We start from the raw sequence: 23,082 nt of genomic DNA, 5'->3' as shown, positions 1-23,082 counted from the left end.
CACTCACCTGAACCACATGAGTCCAGAGAGACAGAGGATGAGAACCAGAACAACAACAATGATTCCTACAGCTGCAGTCAGAACTGATATTTGTTTCCTATAATATAAATATGGATGATATGAGGACATGTCATGTTCTTATAATCTGAAAATCGAACACATTATAGAATATCACCACATGACGTGCATAACACTTTGGGATCTTATAATACTTGTGACATCATAAGCCAAAACATAATTATAAACCAAAGTGTTATCAGTCAAAACACAATGATTAAGATCAGCTTGAAACCTGTCAATTTGTATTGAAGTATTGAAGATGTAACTTTACCTGCTACAATGATCATCAGAGCTGTAGAGTTCATAGATCCTCTTCCATTCTGGGCCTCACAGTAATATTCTCCTCTGTCCTCAGAGATGATGTTAGTGATGCTGTAACTCTGTCCTGATGCTTTTGGTGAGGTTACGTTCTTCTTGTACCAGGTGTATTTGTCCACAGGTGGGTTGGCATCACTGCTGCAGGTCAGAGTCACTGAACTGCCCTCCACTATTTCACCAGAGGGACTGACTGACACTGAGATGTTCTCTTGGTTTATCTGATGGAGAAATGTGTCACAATACTTTCCTTTGAGGTCAGAATATATATCTGTAAAATCACAATTCAAGGAAATAGAATCCGAAATTGGAGCATGACAGTAACATTGCTACACGAGACATTTACAGGAACAAGCTTTGATATCTTGGCTCCAACTTCATTCTCAGCCTCACAGTAATATTCTCCTCTGTCCTCAGAGATGATGTTATGTGATGATGTAACTCTGTCCTGATGTCTCCTTGAGTGAGCGCTGTACGCTTCTTCTTGTACCAGGTGATTTGTCCACAGGTGGGTTGGCATCACTGCTGCAGGTCAGAGTCACTGAACTGCCCTCCACTATTTCACCAGAGGGACTGACTGACACTGAGGTGTTCCTTGGACCATCTGGTGTTGAAGATGACAGAACAAATAACAAGTCATATAACATGTAAGCCACCAAGAGATGATGTAAATTAGTAGAGATTAGTATATTACACTGACATGTAGAACCATGTATTACAGAGATGATGTAAATTAGTATGAGATTAGTATATTACACTGACATGTAGAACCATGTATTACAGAGATTATGTAAAATTAGTAGTAGATTAGTATATTACACTTGACATGTAGAACCATGTATTACAGAGATTATGTAAATTAGTATAGATTAGTATATTACACTGACATGTAGAACCATGTATTACAGAGATGATGTAAATTAGTATAGATTCGTATAATACACTGACATGTAGAACCATGTATTACAGATGATGATGTAAATTAGTAGAGATTAGTATATTACACTGACATGTAGAACCATGTATTACAGAGATGATATCAATGACTTTCACTGTAGATATATCAACACCCCATGTACTCACATCTGACAGTGAGAGTCACTTCTGGAGAGAGGATTCTCTCAAAGCCTTCTACAGCACAGGAGTAGTTCCCTGCATCCTCACTGCTGACTGGTTCAGGATCAGCTGTACTAGTGACTGCAGATCATGTTATAACTGGTGATTGTGTTGGTCAGACGTTGTCTGTTCTTGTACCAGATGTAGGTGGGGTTGAGACCGACTGTACATTTGGTTCTACATCTCAGTGTGACTCTCTCCCCCTCTGACACAGACGTAGGATCCATCTCCAACAGGATATCTAAGAGGAAACATCAGTCATATTTGACTCCAGACTGGCTTGTCATGTGATTAGACTTTGTCCTATTACAGTAACAACTGTAGGTGAAGTATTACCTGTGACAGTCAACATCACACCAGGAAGACCAGAAAATCTCCCTCATCTGTTGTTATTATTCTGAATTTGTATTCAGCCGAGTCCTTCTCTGTCAGGTGTGTTATTGTCATGGTGTGGTGGTTCTCTGTGTTCCTATTGTACTGCACACGACCTGCAGACTCTGGATATGACCTGACATCTACAGGGTGTTTCTGTGTAAACCAGAATGAACTTGTTCTATATAAACTAGTGGGATGAGTGTAAGAGCAGGATATGTTCACTGTGGAGCCCTTCAAGACACAGATTATCCTCTTGGTGTAAGTCACCCTCCAGCGGTTGTGACCCTGAACACCTGAAAATACATTAAATCGATTTTTTAACATACCTTGAAGTAAGACAATTGCCTTACTTTTTGTTAAAAAGAAAGGTTAGCTACAAACTATCCCAATGGATTCCAGACTCACACACTGCAGGAGAGCGGAGATCCTCATGGCCTTTAACAGCACAAGAGTAACTTTCTGTTTCAGAACTCCAGACAGAGTGTTGTTGGGAAGTGAGCCAAGCAAGAGACTGTCCAAAAGACAAGTCTGGGCATATATTTATTTTATTTAAAAAATGTGTTAATTTTCACTGTGGTCTTTCATACTACATACAGAACCATGTAAACAATGTGTTCACTAAACTATTTATAACATTAACATTTTAATGACCTACCTTGCCCTTCTGAGTTCTGTATATAGAGGTCAAAGTTCCATGATGTTATTCAATTAGAACCCATTCAATTTACACACCCATGACCATCACTCCTCATCAGCTGCATCAAAGTGGTACTGAAGGTTCAGTGTTCTAGACTAGAGCTCCCCCTACTGGCATCTCAACATTACTGCATCCTCCAGTCCTCATTCATTTGGGAAGTAATGGGAATAAAATGAATGATGTTCCTGTCATTCCAAGATATTGAGCCCTGCCCATGTCTCTTTGCTTAATAAAGGGTTATATTTTGTGCCTAAAACCCAGTGCAACGATTTTGATGTTAAGGTAGACATGTTCAAGTTTTTTAGAAATATCCGTTTAAGGGAATGCTTTAGCTCCCCTAATTCTGACTTTTTTATTAGACCACTCGCAGAACAGCTCCCCTCCTTTGTAAAGGACACCTATCATTGAATCTCTTGATCCTCTCCCTGAGAATATCTTGTTAGTTACTTTTGACGTTGAGTCGTTATACACAAATATTCCACACGAGGGCGGTATCGAAGTTATGGAACATTTTCTTCCGCAACGTGACCCTAATGGACTACCTTCCAGTGCATGCATTATAACATTGGCTGAAATAGTAGTCACACATAACTATTTCATGTTTCTGAATGATTTCTTTATTCAGACGATGGGTACTGCTATGGGATCCCCCATGGCTCCTAACTATGCTACTTTGTATGTGGGTTACATGGAGAAACAGTCTATTTTCAATCCTCTCAAAAATGTTTTCTTGCCTAACATCATTATTTGGAAACGGTATATTGATGATATTTTTGTTCTATGGAGGAGTGATGCAAAACAGCGCCAGGCGTTTTATGCTTTTCTTAACTCCTGCTCTGATCATTTGAGATTTACTATGCAATCTGATACACGTCAAATCACTTTTCTTGATCTTCTGATCTTGTGTGAAGATAATGTTCTATACACTGATCTTTACAGGAAGCCTACTGATCGTAACAGTTTGTTGAGGGCTGATAGTTGTCAACCACTTCCCTTGAAAATAGTTTGCCCTGGCAGCCAATACTGTCGAATCAAAAGAATTAGCAAAGAAAATCAGATTTCGACAGAAATATGGCTGAGACGCAAAGAAAGTTCAGGAGAGTGGCTACAAAATGATCAGATTAATATTGCCATTGAGAAAATTCTAAAAGACGCATTCTTGTGTTCTAACTACCCGCTATTCAAAGCGTTCTGAACAAATTAAGGGAATTGTTCACAAACATTGGCACATTCTAAAATCCGATGATAGTCTCGGTAATGTGTTTTCGGACCTTCCCTTGGTCGTATTCTCGCTGGGCAGAAATCTCAGAGACCAATTGGTAAATTCTGATTTACCACCCCAAGATATTCCTGAACAACGCCTATTTGCGCCCTACTGGATGGAAAATACAAATGTAATGGCTGTGCTCAATGCAATGGCACTTATAAATGTAGATCCTTCAAACACCCACAAACAGGGAAACAGATCCCAATCAAAGGTGTTATCACGTGCTCCCACAAAGGCAGTTATTTATCTTATAACTTGTCCTTGTGGTAAAAATGATGTTGGTAAAACAAAGCGCGAATTAAAAGTAGGTATCTCAGAGCATCGTAGCACCATTAGGTGTAGTAAAACTTTACTTACCCAGTTGCGGCCCACTTCTTGGAGGCAGGCCACTGATTTCGTCTCTGCGTTATATTGGCATCGAACATGTCACCCTGCCTAGGAGAGGGGGTGACCTTGATAATTCATTGTTAAAACGAGAGGCTGCCTGGATCTTTAACTTAAAGACCCTTGCTCCCTTCGGTCTCAACGTAGACTTTGATCTGAAGCCATTCTTGTGAATATTGTGACTTTGCCATTGTAACTGTTTAGAAGCTTGTGTAGTCAAAGTAATGTATGATCGTATGCTATCCATTTGTTGTTTGGATGCTGTTCTTTGTATGCCATTTTAATATTTGATAATTAACCAATGATATTAGGCCACTCTTGGCCATGATTACAGACACCTGTGTCTTTTGACACTACATAACCGAGTCATCCCACAGTGTTTGTGATTACATCCTGGTGAAGACAGCTTGGTTGTCGAAATGTTGGTAATTACAAGTTTTCTACTCCGCTAGCCAGCACCTCGCCTAAATAGGTGTGCGTTTCTTTTTCTTCTAGATTGTTCCTGTCATTCCAGCCATTATAATGAGCCCATCCTCCTGTATACCAGCCTCCTCTTTTGTACAGTACTGGTAGAAGCTGTATCTAGGAGAGGCAGGAATGAACATCACCATAGCCTGCTGTACTGACTGTGTGGTCTATGGTAGTCTGCTGTCCATTCATATTGCCATTAGGTTATCAAAAGCAATGTACAGTCTTTGTGCATATATTTTACCTATGGGTGGTCCCGGGAACCAAACCCATAACGTTGTAGGTGCCATGTTCTACCAACTGAGACACAGAGGAACATATTCTGTATAGTCTAATGTGCATATATAGATTTCTGAAATTATTCAGGAGGCCTGTGAGAGGACAGACAGCAAAGCAGAACAGGAAATTGACAGTCAGTGTGTGCATCTAAACCAACAAAACCACAACCCACCATTACGGTGTCTCATGTTAATACTACTCCTAAACACAACCCACCATCACTGTGTCTCATGTTAATACTACTCCTAAACACAACCCACCATCACTGTGTCTCATGTTAATACTACTCCTAAACACAACCCACCATCTCTACTACTCCTAAACACAACCCACCATCACTGTGTCTCATGTTAATACTACTCCTAAACACAACCCACCATCACTGTGTCTCATGTTAATACTACTCCTAAACACAACCCACCATCACTGTGTCTCATGTTAATACTACTCCTAAACACAACCCACCATCACTGTGTCTCATGTTAATACTACTCCTAAACACAACACACCATCACTGTGACTCATGTTAATACTACTCCTAAACACAACCCACCATCACTGTGTCTCATGTTAATACTACTCCTAAACACAACCCGCCATCACTGTGTCTCATGTTAATCCTACTCCTAAACACAACCCACCATCACTGTGTCTATACTACTCCTAAAGCTCTTACGAAGCATTCATTCAATCACTCATAACTCTTACTTTAGGCCATTTTCAAAATGTCTCCACAACAATCTGTTGCTCTGAGAGCTTTGAAAATAGCATGTACAAGTCTTTATGTGAAACCACATGTACAACGTACATCCCAACGTTTGTAGCAGACAATAAAGCTCAATGTATGTCAAAGGTGCCAATAATGTTGGTCGTGACTGTATATCCCACAATCTGATTTATGTGTAAAAATACATTTACACACACACACACACACACACACACACACACACACACACACACACACACACACACACACACACACACACAGTTATTCTTGACCCTGTTATACTATGACAGTGAACATGACCCTATTGAATGGAGATCTGGGTGTTACTGGTAAACTCTACTGACCATGTTTTAAACATGTAAATGAATAAACTGAACTAAACTAAACACATGAAAACACAGTCAGGGTCAGTATTCACAAATTGTATCAGAGTAGGAGAGCTGATCTGGGATCAGTTTAGCCTTTTAGATCATAATTATGTGGACCCTCTGAGACACTTTATGAATACAGGCCCTGATGTAACAACCAAAACACAGTTCAAAATAAACCAACAAGTACAACGATACAGGAAGTCATGTGATGTTTGGCTAAAAACATCAAAACTAAAACTATATTTCAAGATATTGTCAAGTGTACTTACAGAGTGAAGTGAAAGAGAGAGGTCTTGAACAGTTAGTCAACTTACTGTCAATGCGTGGAAACAAGAAGTATTCTACTGTAAGAGTTAGTAGAAGCAGGCGAAGCCTGTTTGAGTTCTGTGGTTGACACATTTCAAAAGTAGCCTAGTCAGGGCATTAACATGCATGAACAGCATGTCACATACGGGATGTTACTGTATCTAAATAGAAAATGTGCTAAAGTCAGAATACTGTAGTTGCATTTCTTTATTTGAGGAGTGGACCTACATGTTTTACAAGAGACAAAATGTGACCCATTCCCATCACTCCTCATCAGCTGGTATTGAAGGTTCCAGAACAGATGAAAGGGGAGTATCTTTGGTTCCAGTGTTCTAGACTAGAGCTCTCCCTACTGACATCTCTCAACATTACTGCAGCTTCCAGGCCTCATATGTCCCTACTAGTGTGATGAAAATATACAAAATAGAAGGTAGAAAATGTCAAAAATATATATATAATAAAACAGTCACGTACGTAAAAGTACTGTGTTATTGGGACTTATGTTGAACTGGTGTTTTAATTGAGTGAACTAGTGATCTCAGTTAGCTTGTTAGCTCCATGGTGCTGCTGTTATTCAGTGATAAACAAGCATTTTTGTGCATCACACAGCTACTCTGAATGTACTGGATTGTGAACAATATGATGTGCTGCCGCTGAATTACAGCAAGACCCCATAGTTAGCTAGTGAGCTAGCTAGTTACCTGTCATCTAGCTATCAACATTAGCTAGCTAGAAACAACAGACAACAGTGAGCTGGCATTATGACAAGGCCAAGGAAAGCTGCTCTGAATTTCCAGTGTGTGCTTGTGTGAAAGAGATGTGTTCAGCTCACTGATCTCTTCACTCCTCTTCACTTTGATTGACACTTCACACACTCATTATATATGTCCAGTGTTCTGTCTGGGATCTGTGGTCTGTGCCAGAGGACGACAAATGGGGTAACCCCCCACCCCCAAGCCTCCTGTTCCCTTTTAAAGTAGGGACACAGTCCCTCATCCTCTTCCTTAATCTTCATCATTCTCCTCCCTCTCTACTATCCAGTCGATGCGTGGTGGTCAGGGTGGTCAAGGTGTTCAGGGTTGCCATGGTTTCCTGTCTCTTCCTCTCTGGTCAGGCTTGTCTTTGAAGCAACACTTGTCACCATAGAAACAGCCGGTTGTCCTCCAGAAGAAACACTCGTCACCATTGATGGGAGCCATCCTCCTGGTCCTGGGAGAGAGAGAGACAAACAGTATGAAAACACAAACACCTGCACCTGGGCTAATGCTTCCTCCTTCCATCACTTTGTACATTTCAACAGTTAATATGAGTTGATTGGTAACACTTTAGAATAACTCATAATGATGTTTTGAATGACAGACGGATGTCTGTACCCTGTGGAGGTGTACTGGGAGGCTGAGGAGGTGTTGAGGCCTATAGAGTTGGTCCTCTGAGGAGAGGGAGGGGTTCTCTGGACCCAGCGGTCTGTGTACCTGATTACCAGCCTGGTGCTCTCCAGCTCCAGCCCCTGGACAGGAGGACAAACCGCAGGTGCAGTCCAAATACATACAATGGAAGAAATAGCATAGTCCCAAAAGTACAATTGAATTAATAGCATTGTCCCAAAGTACGATGAAACCAATAACATTATATTTGGTTTTATTACCGGCTTGTTTTTCATTTCCTGACAGAAAGGAGTTGAATCGTTGTACTTTTCTTTCTGTGTTGGACAATGATGATACTATTTATGTGCAAGACTCAAGCTCTACACTGAAGGCTCTTGAATCTGTGTGTCATGCAGAGACGTCTAACTCACCATTGTGATCTCTACAGTGCTGTCAGGTGGACATCAGTAGCAACACCCAGGCTCAAACACTGGTACATTCTTATTCAGAAGACCATTTAAGGAAAACTGCCATTTCATATATTCTCTCTTCTAGCATGAAATGAGAACACATACAAACTCAGATCTCAATCTGGTTTTATGATAACAGTACCGAGAATTAGAACCAAACATGGAAAAAAGCCCATTCAGCCCCTTGATCTTGGAATGTCTTTCCTTGGATGAGTTCAAAGGACAAATAGAGGAACAGGTTGTTGAGACATGTAGCTGTTTCTAGTTGTCAGCCCATGTCTCTAGTTTGCATTACCTTTTTTAAGCCCCCAAAGGCCGCCATTTTAAATAAGAATTTGTTCTTAATTGACTTGCCTGGATAAAATAAAGGTTAAATAAAGATTATCCTAAAAGTGCAATGGAACAAATAGCATCATCCCAAAAGTACAATAGAATCAATCGCATAGCCCTAAGCATGCACTGGAACAAATAGTATAGTCCCAAAAGTACAATGGAACCAATGGCATAGTCCCAAAAGTACAATTGAACCAATGGCATGGTCCCAAAAGTACACACTCCTTAAGTTCAAGCTAAAAAATGTAAAGCACATCTCACATAGTTAAATGCATATGACAGCATTAATTTCATCCCACCTCTCACCTTTAGCCTCTCAAAGGTGCAAGTGGACATGTTGGGAGTCTTGAAGTTGACAGAGGCATATAATCTCTCTTGTCGAACTCTGATACTCTCTCTCTCCCCACACCTACAGTAAAGAACATAGAGAGTATCAGAGTTCTACATTCTAACTATATCTCCCCTCACCTACCGCACAGAATGGAGAAGGGGGAGAGGAAGGGAGGGAGAAAGTCCTGAGGGGAGATATAGTCCTGAGGGGAGAAAAGGTCCAACACTGGAATCCTGAGGGGAGGGAGGTCCAACACTGGAATCCTGAGGGGAGGAGAGGTCCAACACTGGAATCCTGAGGGGAGGAGAGATCCAACACTGGAGTCATGAGGGGAGGAGAGGTCCATCACTAGAATCCTGAGGGAGGAGAGGTCCATCACTAGAATCCTGAGGGGAGGAGAGGGGCTAACACTGGAGTCACGAGGGGAGGTCTTCCCCTCAGGAAACATTGTAGCTAAACCTCACAGTAAATCAATGTTTGATATATAGCATGTATTTCTTTATTGTTGAAGTGTTTTGGTTAAATCAGAAATCAAACTACTGTAATAGTGGCTATGCTCCTTGTGGTGGGGTCTGGTAGTGCAGTCTGTGTATACTATGTCCCCTGTAGTGCAGTGTATATATTATGTCCTGTGGTGGGGTCTGGTAGTGCAGTCTGTGTATACTATGTCCCCTGTGGTGGGGTCTGGTAGTGCAGTCTGTATATATTATGTCCCTGTGGTGGGGTCTGGTAGTGCAGTCTGTATATACTATACCCCTTGTGGCGGGGTCTGGTAGTGCAGCCTGTCTTTACTATGGCGGGGAGACAGAGAGACAGACAGACACACAGACACATGTTTTTAATATACAATTTTAATATACAATTATAATTAATATAACATGTGCTTAAATGTATGTAATGTACTGATTACATTTTTTTAAATAAAATAAAACAATATAGGATTACGTAATATAAAACATAAAAATAAGTAATAATGTCTGACAGCAATACAAAGTAAATCATTAAACACATCAGGAGAAACTTGGCCCAAAAGCTGAACAAATTATAGAAAGCTGTTATCAATATTATCCACATTAGTTACTGAGGAAAGTAGTACTATTGATGTTATAAAACATCTGTATATGGCAAAACCCCATAGAAACAGATCAGAAATGTAATCTTAAACTACAGATAGGAAACAGATTAGGACACAAGAAAAAATATGGAAAAGGGAAAATCCCATTGAAAAAAAGCAGAAGCATAACCCATCCCATTTATCATCATAATAAGAAAATAACAAATATATTCCAGCATTTACTCAAAGCTAAAGTTCCTGGTCTGGAAAACCATCTAGATATGGTTGCAAGAGAATAGAGGTGTGAGGCCTGGCTTTGGATTGGAACCGTAGCTCTTTAGTCCAGCTTCTGTGGTGATTCTCTTCAGTCTAGATGCAGTGGTGATTCTCTTCAGTCCAGATTCAGTGGTGCTTCTTCAGTCCAGATGCAGTGGTGGTTCTCTTCAGTCTAGGTTCAGTGGTGATTCTCTTCAGTCTAGATTCAGGGTGATTCTGTGGTGCTTCTCTTCAGTCCAGGTTCTGTGGTGATTCTCTTCAATCTAGGATCTGTGGTGGTTCTCTTCAGGCCAGCTTCTGTGGTGATTCTCTTCAGTCCAGGTTCTGTGGTGATTCTCTTCAGTCCAGGTTCTGTGGTGCTTCTCTTAGGTCCAGGTTCTGTGGGGGTTGTCTTCATTCCAGGTTCTGTGGTGGTTCTCTTCATTCCAGGATCTGTAGTGGTTCTCTTCAGTCCAGGCTCTGTGGTGGTTCACTATCTCTCTGAGGGATGTGTCACTGGGTGAGTCTCTCACATTCTGAACAAACACACACTGAATGAGCACTTTATACACCACTTCATAAAATGACACAAACACACACACCTACTGCCTGGCTGTCACTCTGGTGACCTGGTATTCTTCTTCAGAGATGTGCACTTGTTACTGTTAGGGTCAGAATGGACACTCTGTAGAGAGAAAGAGAGAGGAGAGTGAGTGAGTGAGTGAGAGTGAGGAGTGAGTGAGTGAGTGAGTGAGTGAGTGAGTGAGTGGGAGTGAGTGAGTGAGTGAGTGAGTGAGGGAGGAGTGAGGGAGGGAAATGCATGAGCACTTTGAGACACCTCTATCATTTTCTCTAAACACAAACACATAATAAGAGACTTACTGCCAGAGTGTCATAGTCAGGGGACATGGTCCTCATCTTCAGACCTGTGTATGTGTCACTGTTAGGTCAGGTGGACACTCTGTAGAGGTAGAGGTAGAGGTAGAGAGAGAGAGAGAGAGAGAGAGAACATGGGAACAGTGAAAATAGTGTGAAAGAGACTGTTGTGATACAGTAGATTAATGTCACCAGGTGTGAAGGTGGAGGTGTAACTGATATAATCACCTGTGTGTCTGTTGTGGCATCACTTCCTCCTGTGTATCTCCTGTAAAGGGGAACAGAGTGAGTTATGCTCTCTACTGACCTCTAGTGGAGGTTAATATACATCTCATATTTAACCCTGGCTAGAAAATCCTCACCTCTTCAGAGTGCAGTAGATGGTGAGGAGCAGAGCTCCAGCAGTCAGGACAGCCCCCACCCAGACCACAGGAACCCAGGGAAACACTGCTGCAGGATTTACTGGGTTTAAGTGTCAAGAGGTTAGAACACATATCTGCTTGTATTTATTATGGATCCCCTTTAGGTCCAGCAAAATTAAGCCAGTTCTACAATTTTAAAACATTACAATACACTCACAATAGATTTCACAACACATTAAGTGTGTGACCTCAGGCCCCTACTCTACTACCACAGATATACAATGTACAATCCATGTGTACATGTGTTTATATTTCATACCTGTCAAATCTGTCATCTCACAGAGCACCAGAAATAGACAGAACATGACATACTTACACATGACATTAATATGGACAGGGATGGAAGTCTCTGTTCCTTTAATGTTTCTAGCTTCACAGTAATATTATATAGAAGATTACCTTGAAACATCATTTCTTATTGAACATCATTTTGTATTGAAGTATTGAAGATGTAACTTTACCTGCTACAATGATCATCAGAGCTGTAGAGTTCATAGATCCTCTTCCATTCTGGGCCTCACAGTAGTATTCTCCTCTGTCCTCAGAGCTGATGTTAGTGATGCTGTAACTCTGTCCTGATGCTTTTGGTGAGGTTACGTTCTTCTTGTACCAGGTGTATTTGTCCACAGGTGGGTTGGCATCACTGCTGCAGGTCAGAGTCACTGAACTGCCCTCCACTATGTCACCAGAGGGACTGACTGATACTGAGGTGACCTTTGGTTCATCTGATGTAAAAGACAGTGGATTTAAAAAGATAACTAATTAGGTCAGTTAAAAATGTGATATACATTTTCCACAATTGTAGTTTTCCACACAATTATTTTTAGATTCACCTTCCTACTGAAGATGATCAATTCAAGTATAGTTAACTAAAGGTTTAAACCCCATGTACTCACATCTGACAGTGAGAGTCTCTTCAGCAGAGGGGAGATCCTCATGTCCTTCTACAGCACAGGAGTATCTGCCTATATCCTCACTGCTGACTGAGAATAGGATAAAGACAGGAGAGGAGGTGTTGCTGTTTGGTATAGACTGTCTATTTTTATACCAACTGTATGCTGTGTTGGGGACCAGTGTACATTTGGTTCTACATCTCAGTGTGACATTCTCCCCCTCTGACACAGATGTAGGATCCATCTCCAACACAACATCTAGAGTAAAAGGAAACATATCATTAACATCCTCCTATATATGTCCTCTTATGTGAAATGTAACATTTGGTATTTTTCCATCACATAACACTACTGTGTCTGTATGACTTCCCTTACTAAGGTCATTACAGTAATAGATGTGAGACGACAGATTACCTGTGACAGTCAGGAGACAGGTGAGCCAGAAAACTTTTCTCCAGATGTTATGAATCTGAACCTGTACCCAGCAGAGTCACTCAATCTCAGGTCTGTGATTCTCAGAGTACAGTCCCTCTCCTTATCCCCAAGGTACTCTATATGACCCTCATACCCTGGCACTGAGCTCAGATCTTCAGCCTCCATACCAGACCATTTAGTAAACCAGAAAGCTTGTTTGATCTCATGATAACTGGGATATGTGTAAGAGCAGGATATGTCCACTGTTGACCCCTTCAAGGCACAAATACTCTGATGGGTGTAAGTCACACTCCAACACTTCTTACCTGAAAGACAAGAAGACAATAGAACACCTTATATAAATCTTTCATTACAATATCTACCGATATACACTGATGTTGTTTATGAAGTAGAAAATCAAACAAGTTTAACAGTTTACATTCGTGACAACCATAATATGAATAATGATCCATATTAATTGATTCATTGGCATAAGTCTCACAACCTGAAACAAACATGTTTGAGATGTTTATTTTTAAAAACACACTCACACACTGCAGGAGAGAAGAGATTATCATAGCCTTTTACAGCACAGGAGTAACTGTCTGCATCACTAAAGGAGTCTGAGTCCAGGCTGGAAGTGTCCTCCTTACCCTGGTATCGTTCTTGTACCAGATGTAGGTGGGGTTGTCAGTCAGAGTACAGGTGGTGATACAGGTCAGTGTCCTCTTCCCTGCCTCTGTGGCAGGAGTCACCTTCACCTGCAGGTCTGAATACAGAGTAAATGACAATAACATAATTAAGTATTAAGTATAAAATATAAAGAAACCAACAGTGAATACATCTATCAGTATGATCATTTGTTCAGTGTTACCTGTGACAGTCAGAGTTGTTCCAGGGAAACTGTGTCCCCATCTTGATGTCTGTGTGTTGAATATGAACTTGTACTCAGCAGAGTCCTCCTCTCTCAGATCTGTGATTCTCAGATCTGTGATTCTCAGGGTGGAGCGACCTCTCTCCTTCTCTCCAACATACTCCACACGACCTGCATACCCTGGGTCTGTGGTTAGGTCCTCAGGGATCAACTCATCCCTCCACCTAGATCTCTGTTTAGGACTAAACCAGAGTGATGATGTGACAGTATCATAACCACTGCCATAAGTACAGGATATGTCCACTGTTGACCCTTCAAGACACAGATTGTCCTCTTGGTGTAAGTCACTCTGTTGCAGTCCTGACCCTGGACACCTGAAATATAATGGAATCACATGAGTACATTATACAGTATTTTCAGTTATTTTCAGAAATGAATTAAATTCTGTATACATGCTGTATGAGATTCCATATTAGATTCCCACTCACACACTGCAGGAGAGTGGAGGTCCTCATGGCCTTTTACAGCACAGGAATAACTGTCTTCATAGTTACTGGAGACTGGGTCTTTGTACTGGGGGGAGGTGCTCTCATCTAGATGTTGTCCGTTCTTGTACCAGATGTAGGTGGGGTTGTCAGTCAGAGTACAGGTGGTACTACAGGTCAGTGTCTTATCCTGATATCCACCAGTCACCTTCACCTGAAGACCTGGAGAAAAACAATATCACTGTAAATCCCTTTATAACTGACTTATCACTCTAATACAAAGATGGAAGAAATCCTATGTTATACAGACATAAACACAAACCAAGACATTTATCCTGAACTAAATGGAATTCAACAGTTTAACTATATTGAATGTAACTGTACCTGTGACAGACAGAGTGACTCCAGGTTTGCCAGTATATCTCCATTTCCCAGTCTGATCTGTAAATCTGAATGTGTATGTAGCTGAGTCACTCTCTCTCTCAGGTCTGTGATTGTCAGGATGTGACCATTCTCTTCATCCTCACGGTACGTCACACGTCCTTTGTAGTCTGGGTCATCCTTCAGACTCACATAATTCTCCTCAGCATCATATTTGTTGAACCAGAAGGTTGTTGTGATTGTATAGCCACTGGGATATGTGTAAGAGCAGGTCAGCTCCACTGATGACCCCTTAAAGGTACAGATACTCTGAGTGGTGTATGTAACACTCCAGCCATCCTGACCCAGTACCACTGAAACACAGTCACACAACACAATGGTATCAGAATTAAGCCAAGGCCAATTGGCTCACACTGAAAGTAGGGTTTGTTCACACGTTGTTGCTGTAGTTGCTGAGTGTGAGTGGAAACTGTAGAAAAGCATCACTCAGTGAGGTGTGAAAGATAACTATTTAAAGTGAAGTGGAGACACCTAACAGAACACACCAGAATAACATTATGATTCTTATCCTTTTAGAAATGTCTGTAGATTGTTAAACAGAGAACTAAAAGATAAGAATGAGACCATACTGTAATGGTTTTCCTCCTCTTCGTCTGAAGAGGAGAGGCGAGAAGGATCGGAGGACCAATATGCGGCGTGGTAAGTGTCCATGGTTGTTTATTAAAACACATAAACTGAACACTCCATACAAAACAATAAACGCAACGTGAAATAACGAAAACCAAAACAGTCCTATCTGGTGCAAACACAGAGACAGGAACAATCACCCACAAACAAACAGTGAAACCCAGGCTACCTAAGTATGATTCTCAATCAGAGACAACTAACGACACCTGCCTCTGATTGAGAACCATACTAGGCCGAACACAGAAACAACCTAGACAGACAAAACATAGAATGCCCACCCAACTCACGTCCTGACCAACTAATTAACACAATGACTAGGGTCAGAACGTGACACATACCTGCTACAGACCAGACAAAGACCCCCAACACACTTCCTGCTGTTCTCAAGGCCATTGTTGCATCTCCCACCCTGCAGTCCTAGAAACATAAACAACAACTCACTCTATAGCTGGTGAATAACTCCACCTGATACATTGAAGTATAAACTGTAAATGGGGTACAGGGCCTCATTACTGAAAATGAACCAGGCTCATATTGTGTTGTGTTGTGCTATATGGTTGTCTATGTGAATACTGTCTGTCTGTAAGTCTATGTATGTAATGTGTGTGATGTGTGGCATGTCTGTCTACATCAGTCTATTTAAGATGAGATGCTGTATGATGCAAAACACTGTCCTAATGGATACACAAAGTCATCATCATCAAAGTCATCATCATCAACAACAACAACAATATTACAAAAACTTAATTGAACCATATTCTGTATTCAGAAGCTGTTTTCGTCTCAAACCCCAAATATAGAGGGAAAATTGTCCATCTTTACGATCCAAGCTGAACAGCAGCTCAAAGACTGACCACCAGGGTGAATGATTGTTCTGAAGCTGTTTTAGTCTCAGAACAGCAGCCAAATGACCACCAGATAGATAGAGGTTGAATGATAAATGTTCCATCCTTTAAAGTCCACCAGGTTGAATGAGTTAGCTGTACAGCAGCTCAAAGACTGACTCACCAGGTTGAATGATAGCTGCTATCACCAAGCTGAACAGCAGCCAAAGATGGGTTGAATATAGCTGGCAAGCAGCCTAAAGACTGTACAGCAGCCTAAAGACTGACCACCAGGTGAATGATAGCCATCACCAAGCTTGAGCCTAAAGACTGACCACCAGGTTGAGCTAGCTGCTATCACTAAGCTGTACAGCAGCCTAAAGACTGATCACCAGGTTGAATGATAGCTGCTATCACCAAGCCAGGAGGATAAACAGCCAGTGACACACACACACACACTTTTTTTAAGGGGTAGCTCAGCTTCAATATTGCAGATAGATTGTGGCTTCCACAATGTAATTGTCTGAATCATTTCCAATTCCCTATTTATATAATTTTTGTCAATATATGCAATATATATCAACGATAAATATATATATATATACATTATATTTAATATATACTAATATACTGTATATATACAGTATATATCATATAAATATATATATATACAGTATACATCTTCCAAAGATCATTTGTAAAAATGCTAATAACTTCACAGATCTTCATTGTAAAGGGTTTAAACACTGTTTCCTATGCTTGTTCAATGAACCATAAACAATTAATGAACATGCACCTGCAGAACAATCGTTAAGACACTAACAGCTTACATACTATAGGCAATTAAGGTCACAGTTATGAAAACTTACTGACTCTGAAAAACAGCAAAAGAAAGATGCCCAAGGTACCTGCTCATCTGCGTGAACGTGCCTTAGGCATTCTGCAAGGAGGCATGAGGACTGCAGATGTGGCCAGGGCAAAAAATTGCAATGTCCGTACTGTGAGACGCCTAAGACAGCGCTACAGGAAGACAGGATGGACAGCTGATCATCCTCCCAGTAGCAGACCACGTGTAACAACACCTGCACAGGATCGGTTCAGTATTCATCACTGCCAGAGTTATTATCTATATAGTGCTAGTTCTATTTCTGTTGTTTTCATTACCATTTTTCATCATTTTATTTCACTAGTATTTGGAATAAACTAACCCCAATTCCTCTCCTCTAATTGGAGTAAACTAACCCCACCTCCCCTCCTCTAATTGGAGTAAACTAACCCCACCCCCCCTCCTCTAATTGGAGTAAACTAACCCCACCCCTCCTCCACTAATTGGAGTAAACTAACCCCACCCCTCCTCCACTAATTGGAGTAAACTAACCCCACCCCTCCTCCTCTAATTGGAGTAAACTAACCCCACCCCTCCTCCTCTAATTGGAGTAAACTAACCCCACCTCCCCTCCTCTAATTGGAGTAAACTAACCCCACCCCCTCCTCTAATTGGAGTAAACTAACCCCACCCCCTCCTCTAATTGGAGTAAACTAACCCCACCCCTCCTCCTCTAATTGGAGTAAACTAACCCCACCCCCCTCCTCTAATTGGAATTAACTAACCCCACCCCTCCTCCTCTAATTGGAGTAAACTAACCCCACCCCCTCCTCTAATTGGAGTAAACTAACCCCACCCCCTCCTCTAATTGGAGTAAACTATCCCCACCTCCCCTCCTCTAATTGGAGTAAACTAACCCCACCTCCCCTCCTCTAATTGGAGTAAACTAACCCCACCCCCTCCTCTAATTGGAGTAAAATAACCCCACCCCCTCCTCTAATTGGAGTAAACTAACCCCACCCCCTCCTCTAATTGGAGTAAACTAATGATAAACAACACAGACAAATGTTTTGTTCATTCCTGGTGGGGACCACATAAAACATCTATTCCCATTCAAAATGTTTTTCCTAACTACTATCCCTAATCTTAATCCTAACCTCAAAACCTAAATCTAACTCGAAAATTGTCCTCAAACAAAAGACTGCTTTTTTCCTTGTGTGGACCAGTGAAATGTACCCACTTGTCCAGCTTTCCTTGTTTTCTGGACTTCTGGTCAGGATAGTAAAACCGCACCTCACAAACAAGCACACACACAACACACACACACACACACACACACACAAACCACTGTTGGTTATTGTGTTTAGTACTGGTACCTAATAATAATGTCCTCAATAATGTTGGGTCAATAACAACATAATAAACTAATGAAACACAACACTGGCTAGTACTTGACCAAGTCACATTTAACACACAAACACTGATGTCTATAGTAAATATAAGCCACTATTATATTATGTTACAATGTTGGCCCTTGTGTACAGCAGAGGCTGGTGATAGAAGGAGATGGTGCTGCAGTGGATGCTAATTTGTGTTTTTTATGCTGGTCTTAACTTTGTTTTGTTCTTAATGTCTCTGCCATCATGTTGTAATAGGTCTGGGTGTAGCTGGTGCAGAGGTCAGGCGCAGGACAGCAGAGATAAATAATACACATCATTTTACTCAAGACTTAAAAATAGTCAATAATACCTAGCCCACAATACGGACCGTAAATACAACAAACAATCACTCACAAACAAACATGGAGGACAGAGGGTTAAATAATGAACAAGTAATTGAGGGAGTGAAACCAGGTGTGTAAGACAAGGACAAAACAAATGGAAAATGAAAGTGGATCGGTGATGGCTAGAAGGCTGGTGACGTCGATCTGCCAAACGCCGCCCGAACAAGGAGGAGAGGGACCGGCCGGTGGAAGTCGTGACACATTTCCTTTGGCCTACAGCTTCTAAACATCACAACAGTGATCACTAAACTTGATTTGGACTGAAATTTCAACTTCAACGAGTCTGCAACTTACTCCGGACCAGACCCTGATCCCGGCAACCCTGATCCCGGTAGCCGTGAGTCAAGCGAGCAGGCATCCTGACGAGATTACGTCGGTGATCAAATAGACCAACAAATAGACCAACAAACTGGATGAGCTCGAAGACTATTCTGTCAACGGAACCTGAATAACTGTAATATATGTTTCTCAGAGTTGTGGCTGAACGTGGATTTACATCATGGATTTACATTGTGGATTTAAATCTTGCTGATTTGTCTACACTCTTAGAAAACAAATGGTGCTATCTAGAACCTAAAAGGGTTATTTGGTTCTCCCCATAGGAGAACACTTTGAAGAACTATTTTGGTTTCCAGGTAGAACACTTTTGGGTTCCATGTAGAACCCTTTCCACAGAGGGTTCTACATGGAACACAAAAAGGTTCTACCTGGAACCAAAATAAAAATAATCTACATAGAACCAAAACGGTGCTCCTGAGGACAGCGAAGTACACTTTTGGATCTCACCCTGTCCAACAAGGCGGAACAACACTCTAGTTCACCTATACTCTACACATGAATAAAAGGCCCTCCCTTGCCCTCTCTCTGGCAAATCAGACCATACCTTTGTCCTCCTGCTTCCTGCCTACAAGCTAATACTCAAACAGGGACGTACATTTACATTTACATTTAAGTCATTTAGCAGACGCTCTTATCCAGAGCGACTTACAAATTGGTGCATTCACCTTATGACATCCAAGAGTACCAAAGACCCGTCTTTCACCGCTTCATTAATAAGTGCATCGCCGACATTGTCACCACAGTGACCTACAGGCGTACCAACCAGAAGCCATGGATTACAGGCAACATCTGCACATAGCTAAAGGCTGGAGCTTCCGCTTTCAAGGAGCAGGACACTAATCCGGACAGTTAAAGAAGTTCTGCTACGACCTCCGATGAGCAATCAAACCGGAAACGCGTCAATACAGGACTAAGGCTGAATCCTACTATGCTGGCTCTGAAGCGAGAAGCATGCGGCTGGGCTTGTAAACTATCATGGATTACAAGGAAATCCAGCCGCGAGCTGCCCAGTGACACAAGTCCACCAGACGAGCTACAGTAAGTTACTTCTATGCTCGCTTAGTCTATTATCGCTCCTGATGCCTAGTCACTTTACCCCTCCCTATGGGGCAGCAGGTAGCCTAGCGGTTAGAGCATTGGGCCAGTAAAGGTTGCTGTTTTGACTTCCTGAACTGGCAAAAACTGCAGTAAATTCTGCAGTTCTGCCCTTGATCAAGGCAGTTAACCCACAACAACAACTGCTCCCGGGCATCGATTACGTCCATTAATACAGCCCCACACTCTCTGATTCAGAGGTTTAATTAAATGTAGAAGACACATTTCAGTTGAATGCATTCAGTTGTGCAACTGACTAGGTAACCCCCTTTCCTTATATGTATGTACATAAACACCTCATTACCTCGTAGCCCTGCATCAACTCTGTACTGTGAAACAGATGTTATTTTTACTCGTTATTGATATTCGTTATTCTCTCTGTATTTATTCCTTGTGTCACTATTTCCCTCAAAACATTTATACAGTGGAAGTATTCAGACCCCTTTACTTTTTTCTACATTTTGTTACGTTACAGCCTTATTCTAAAATGGATTAAATAAACAATTTCCCTCATCATTCTACCGTAATTTCTGGACTATAAGCCGCTACTTTATTCACACACTTTGAACCTCGCGGTTTATTCAATGACGCGGCTAATTTATGGATTTTCCCTTTCACAAGATTCATGCCGCCAAAAACTGAGCACCGTCACATAATGACGTAAATCAGCGACGCTCAAACTTCCCATCATTCTGATTACGGTAGTCATTTTGTCACCCTCATCATGGCAAAAGACACGGTGAAATGCATATGATGCAGCTTTCAAGTTGAAGCGATAATCTGGCTGTTGGAAAGAAAATAGTGCTGCTGCACGGGGCTTGGCCTTAATGGTCGATGATAAGACGTTGGAAACAGCAGCGTGAGGAACTGACTCAGTGCAGAAAGACAACAAAAGCTTTCAGAGGAAGAAAAGCAGATGGCCCAAAGTATTTGCAGCCGCTCGACATCAGTGTAAATGTTGCCATTTAAAATGGCGCTCCTTGTTCAGTGGGAGGCTTGGATGACAAGTGGGGAGAAATCCTTCACTAAAACGGGCCGCAGGCGAAGAGCAACTTATGGTCAAGTCTGCCAGTGGGTCCTGACAGCGTGGAGCATTGTCAAAAAATCCACTATCATCAACGGGTTTGAGAAAGGCTGGACTGCTGCATGTTGAAGAGGACAGCATGAGCTCAGCGGTATTTGCCTCCGGATGAAAGTGACTTAGGAAGCGACAATGAAAACGATCAACATCGGATGAAGCAATTCTGAGGCTATTCAACTCCGACACCGAAGGAGATGACTTCAGTGGTTTCAGTGCACAGGAGGAGGAAGATAGTGACCAATGACTTTCTTGGTAGGCTACTGTTTTAATTTTTGTTACAAGCTGTGGTTCGTTAAAGCCTATTTATTTTGTAACAAGCCGTGTTTCGTTCAAGGCTGTGTAAAAGTTAATTTGTTTCAATGTACCGATAGACACCTGCGGCTTATAGACATGTGCGGCTTATTTATGGCACAAAATACATATTTTTTAATAAAATTCCAGTGGGTGCGGTTTATATTCAGGTGCGCTTAATATGTCCAACAATTACGGTAAACACAATACACCATAAAGACAAATCATAATCTGTTTTTTGAATTTTTACATAAGTATAAATAACCTTTTGTTATGAGACTCGAAATTGAGCTCAGGTGCATCCTGTTCCCATTCTATTATCTTTCAAATGTGATTGGAGTCCACCTGTGGTAGAATTCACTGATTGGACATGATTTGAAAAGTAAATGTCAGAGCAAAGCAAGCCATGACGTCGAAGAAATTGTCATTAGAGCTCCGAGACAAGTTGGGTCTTGGCAAAGAACTTCTCAGGGAAGGGTATAAAAGTCTGCACTATTGAAGGTCCCCAAAGAACACAGTGGCCTCCATCATTCTTAAATGGAGAATGGAGAAATCGGAGGAGAAGGGCCTTGGTCAGGTAGGTGACCAAGGGCCGATGGTCACTCTGACAAGCGGTATTCCTCTGTGGAGATGGGAGAACCTTCCAGAAGGACAACCATCTCTGCAGCACTCCACCAATCAGGCCTTTATGGTCAAGTGGCCAGATGGAAGCCACTCCTCAGTAAAAGGCACATGACAGCAAGCTTGAACCTTGCCTAAAGGCACCTAAATGAGATTCTCTGGTCTGATGAAACCAAGATGGAACTCTTTGGCCTGAATAGCGTAGTGTCATGTCTGGAGGTTACCTGGCACATCCCTACGATGAAGGATGGTGGTGGCAGCATAATGCTGTGGGGATGTTTTTCAGCAACAGGGACTGGTAGACTAGTCAGGATCGAGGGAAAGATGAACGGAGCGAAGTACAGAGAGATCTGTGATGAAATCCTGCTCCAGAGCATGCATTACATTCCAACAAGACAACGACACTAAGCACATAGCCAAGACAACGCAGGAGTGGCTTTGGGACAAGTCCCTGAATGTCCTTTAGTGGCCCATCCAGAGGCAGGACATACCTGATGGAACATCTCTGGAGAGACCTGAAAATAGCTGTGCAGCGACGCTCCCCATCCAACCTGACAGAGCTTGAGAGGATCTGCAGAGAAGAATTAGAGAAACTCCCCAAATTCAAGTTTTCTAAGCTTGTTGCATCATACACAAGAAGACTCAAGGCTGTAATTGCTGACAAGGTGCTTCAACAAAGTACTGAGTAAAAGATCTTAATACTTATGGAAATGTGATATTTCAGTTTAACATTTTTTATAAATGTGCAAAAATGCCTAAAAAACTGTTTTTGCTTTTATCATTATGGGGTATTGTGTTTAGATTGATGAGGGGGGAAAAACCATTTAATCCATTTTAGTATAAGTCTGTAATGTAACAAAAAGTGGGAAAAGAATAGGGGTCTGAATACTTTCCGAATGCTCTGTATTTTTATCTTTAACTCTGCATTGTTGGAAAGGATCCGTTTAGTCAGCATTTCAATCCACCATCACTGTATCTCATGTTTATACTACTCCTAAACACAACCCACCATCACTGT

General features: G+C 41.6%; 2 protein-coding genes, 2 long non-coding RNA genes and 1 pseudogene across 4 annotated transcripts; all 5 read right to left on the bottom strand.

The window, feature by feature from the left end:
* Nucleotides 1-260: 260 nt before the first annotated feature.
* Nucleotides 261-2,033, bottom strand: LOC135566755 (B-cell receptor CD22-like). The gene is made up of 4 exons (XM_065014375.1): nucleotides 1,828-2,033; nucleotides 1,567-1,732; nucleotides 866-1,107; nucleotides 261-646 (listed from the first exon to the last, which is right to left on the bottom strand). The coding sequence occupies exons 1-4, from the start codon at nucleotides 1,841-1,843 to the stop codon at nucleotides 261-263; spliced, it is 810 nt and encodes a 269-aa protein (XP_064870447.1). The 5' UTR covers nucleotides 1,844-2,033.
* A 4,524-nt stretch (nucleotides 2,034-6,557) lies between these two features.
* LOC115115673 (uncharacterized) lies at nucleotides 6,558-8,306 on the bottom strand. The gene is made up of 2 exons (XR_003861420.2): nucleotides 7,739-8,306; nucleotides 6,558-7,574 (listed from the first exon to the last, which is right to left on the bottom strand). It is a non-coding gene; the product is annotated as an uncharacterized LOC115115673 (long non-coding RNA).
* Nucleotides 8,307-11,015: 2,709 nt separating this feature from the next.
* LOC135566754 (B-cell receptor CD22-like) lies at nucleotides 11,016-12,792 on the bottom strand. The gene is made up of 6 exons (XM_065014374.1): nucleotides 12,778-12,792; nucleotides 12,367-12,621; nucleotides 11,932-12,195; nucleotides 11,411-11,510; nucleotides 11,241-11,316; nucleotides 11,016-11,024 (listed from the first exon to the last, which is right to left on the bottom strand). Exons 2-6 carry the CDS (start codon nucleotides 12,605-12,607, stop codon nucleotides 11,016-11,018), a joined length of 690 nt encoding a protein of 229 aa, XP_064870446.1. The 5' UTR covers nucleotides 12,608-12,621; nucleotides 12,778-12,792.
* A 3-nt stretch (nucleotides 12,793-12,795) lies between these two features.
* LOC135566756 (uncharacterized) lies at nucleotides 12,796-13,958 on the bottom strand. Its single transcript, XR_010462177.1, has 3 exons — nucleotides 13,652-13,958; nucleotides 13,329-13,546; nucleotides 12,796-13,103 (listed from the first exon to the last, which is right to left on the bottom strand). It is a non-coding gene; the product is annotated as an uncharacterized LOC135566756 (long non-coding RNA).
* A 5-nt stretch (nucleotides 13,959-13,963) lies between these two features.
* On the bottom strand, nucleotides 13,964-17,241 carry LOC135566753 (uncharacterized; annotated as a pseudogene).
* Nucleotides 17,242-23,082: the final 5,841 nt, after the last annotated feature.

Source organism: Oncorhynchus nerka, unplaced genomic scaffold, assembly GCF_034236695.1.
Source record: "Oncorhynchus nerka isolate Pitt River unplaced genomic scaffold, Oner_Uvic_2.0 unplaced_scaffold_3446, whole genome shotgun sequence".
NCBI lineage: Eukaryota > Metazoa > Chordata > Actinopteri > Salmoniformes > Salmonidae > Oncorhynchus > Oncorhynchus nerka.
This window is presented reverse-complemented; position numbering and strand designations above follow the sequence as displayed.